Here is a 2394-nt window from a genome sequence, read left to right on the forward strand (position 1 = left end):
TTCAGGACCCCACCTTGAAGTTTTGGGACCCCACATTTGTATCAGGTCAACTAAACATGGGCATAGTAACAATATTTATTATACTACATTTATCCATTTTAAATACACGAACCTCACTCATTTCTAACAACTAAGGCAAAAATGTAATTAATTCAGAAAATCTTTTCAGGACCCCACCTTGATGTTTCAGGACCCCACTTTGGGTCCTGACTCCAACTTTGGGAAACACTGATGCTGTTTACATCCCACTCAGCAAAAAATACAGCACACTGCTTTTCAATAGGCCTTAAATGGTGTTTTTAATATTCACCAACATTTTATTTTCAGTTCAAATAATAATAGAGGCTGGGTTTCATTAGTTTACTAGTGTGTTTTTATAAATTGCTTTGCCTCAATCAAATTTATAGTTTCGGTTTCCTGAACATGCAGTCAGATCAAAGCAGAGAAGAAAAGAGCCGTCCTTAGCTTTACCTCACAGAAGGAGCAGGAAGACACTACAGCTGGATGTGTGGATATTCTGCCATAAAACCATAAACTCTGCCTGATTCTTCTTCAGACTGTCGCGACTGAAATTCAAGACCGAGCTGAGCTTCTTTCTCAGCTGGAGACAGAGTCCCAGGCTTTGGCCCAGTTTGTGTCCTCAGGGGAGGCAGCTCGCATGAAGGCCCGTCTGACCCAAATCGGCAGGTACTGGGAGGATCTGAAGGAGAGTGTCCAGCAGCTTGATGGACAGCTGGAGGAAAGCTTCTCTCACCAGCACAAATTTCAGCAGAACCTTGAAGAGGTAGAGAAACTCCCTGATGTAATGTAGCGGCTAGGGATGGGTGTACAGTCGGTTTCATCCTAATTTACTTTCAGGCACAAACTTCTCTTTCTGAGCTTGACAAGAAGCTGAAGAATCCCATTAAGTCCTGCTCTTCTTCATCAGAGACATACAAAGCCCTTCAAGCACATATGGTATGAATGCTTTCCTTCTTCTCTTAGAAAAACTGAACGTATCATGTGGTGACTTCATGGCTAAAGCAACAAGAAAGTGTGTTTAATGTGTGAACGACTGCTGAAGCTACAACTTAGTTCAACTTAAAATGAGCAGAACATAAGCTTAAAGCAACAGAGCAGTAGCTAGAAGCTAAATGCTTCAAAACAGATGCTAACATTAGCAAAACTATTTAAAATCTAAACAGCAAGACTAGCTTTAACTAGGAAAAGGCTAGAGCATCAAAAGGCTAATTAGAAGGGCAAGACTAGCTAAAAGTAGTAATATAGTAGAAAAAAGCTAGCACAATGATAGCTAATTGCTAAAAATGTTTGTAAGGTATCAAAGTCTGTGTGTTTTGGTTTTATTTCTATGGTTCTTTGTGTTTTTATCATCATAGTGTACATATTAGTTTACTTTGGCTCATTTTCCTCTTGTCTCAGTTTCTCTGTGTCATTTCTCAGTTCACCCCCAGTCTGCGTCTCATAACTTTCCAGTTAGTCACTCTCACCGGTCAGCTGTTTGTAATCAAGTCTCTCTCCCAGGTGTTGCCCATCTTCTCTCTCCCTCAGTTTGTATTTAACCAGTCTCTTGTGACCACTTCCTTTCTGGTTTATTGAATGATTTTCATCATCAGTTCCAATCTTCTGTTTGGGGTGGTTGTGGCAGAGGGGTTAGTGGAATCATCCTGGAACCAGTAGGTTAGCTTTGTAGTGAGTGCTGTGTGAATGGGTAAATGAGGGCACAGATGGTAGTGTGACATGCTTTAAGTATCCTTGTCTGCCTATTTTGTATTTTTGTAGTTTTCTTTATACTTGAACCTTTTGTGTCTCTCTGGGTTCTGCTCACAGACCTCAACAGTAGGTATCTAAAAGTAGCATCAGAAAACAAAAATAGATCAATTTTATCACAACACAGCACAGTATATCCAGTTGAGCTGTAAGTTTTGGTTGAAACTGTGACAACAACTGGAAAATAACTGAAGGAAACTATGAACAGGACACCAATAATGCCAGAATCTTCAGTAGGTAAATGTCAGGAATTGCTGCTCTGCAGGATGTGTGTCAGGGTCTGGAGCAGCTGAAGGGAACCCTGCTGCTGCTTTCATCCAGCGCTCGACGGATCAGCACCAAGGAGGAAGCAGTGAGGACCGTCACTCAGCTGAACACCAGTTTGGAACTGATCCTACAAGAAGCAAAGGACAAACAGAGCACCATGGAAACCCTGCTTTCATTGTGGCAAAGGTCAGAAAACAGAAAATAAACCTTACATCCATACTGCCCAACCATCCATCCATCCATCCATCCATCCATCCATCCATCCATCCATCCATCCATCCATCCATACGTCCATCTGTCCATCCATCCATCAATCTGTCCATCCATCCATCCATCCATCCATCCATCCATCCATCCATC

At 41.7% G+C, this 2394-nt stretch overlaps 1 protein-coding gene across 1 annotated transcript in view; it reads left to right on the forward strand.

The window, feature by feature from the left end:
- Positions 1 to 2394, forward strand: part of syne1b (spectrin repeat containing, nuclear envelope 1b) — a gene marked incomplete in the record, with an annotated part of 311340 nt that overhangs the window by 90626 nt on the left and 218320 nt on the right. Inside the window, 3 exon segments of the mRNA XM_014021303.1 lie at positions 557 to 784; positions 859 to 957; positions 2033 to 2220. Coding sequence (XP_013876757.1) covers positions 557 to 784; positions 859 to 957; positions 2033 to 2220 — 515 coding nt within the window.

The sequence above is a fragment of the Austrofundulus limnaeus genome, unplaced genomic scaffold, assembly GCF_001266775.1.
Source record: "Austrofundulus limnaeus strain Quisiro unplaced genomic scaffold, Austrofundulus_limnaeus-1.0 Scaffold287, whole genome shotgun sequence".
Lineage (NCBI taxonomy): Eukaryota > Metazoa > Chordata > Actinopteri > Cyprinodontiformes > Rivulidae > Austrofundulus > Austrofundulus limnaeus.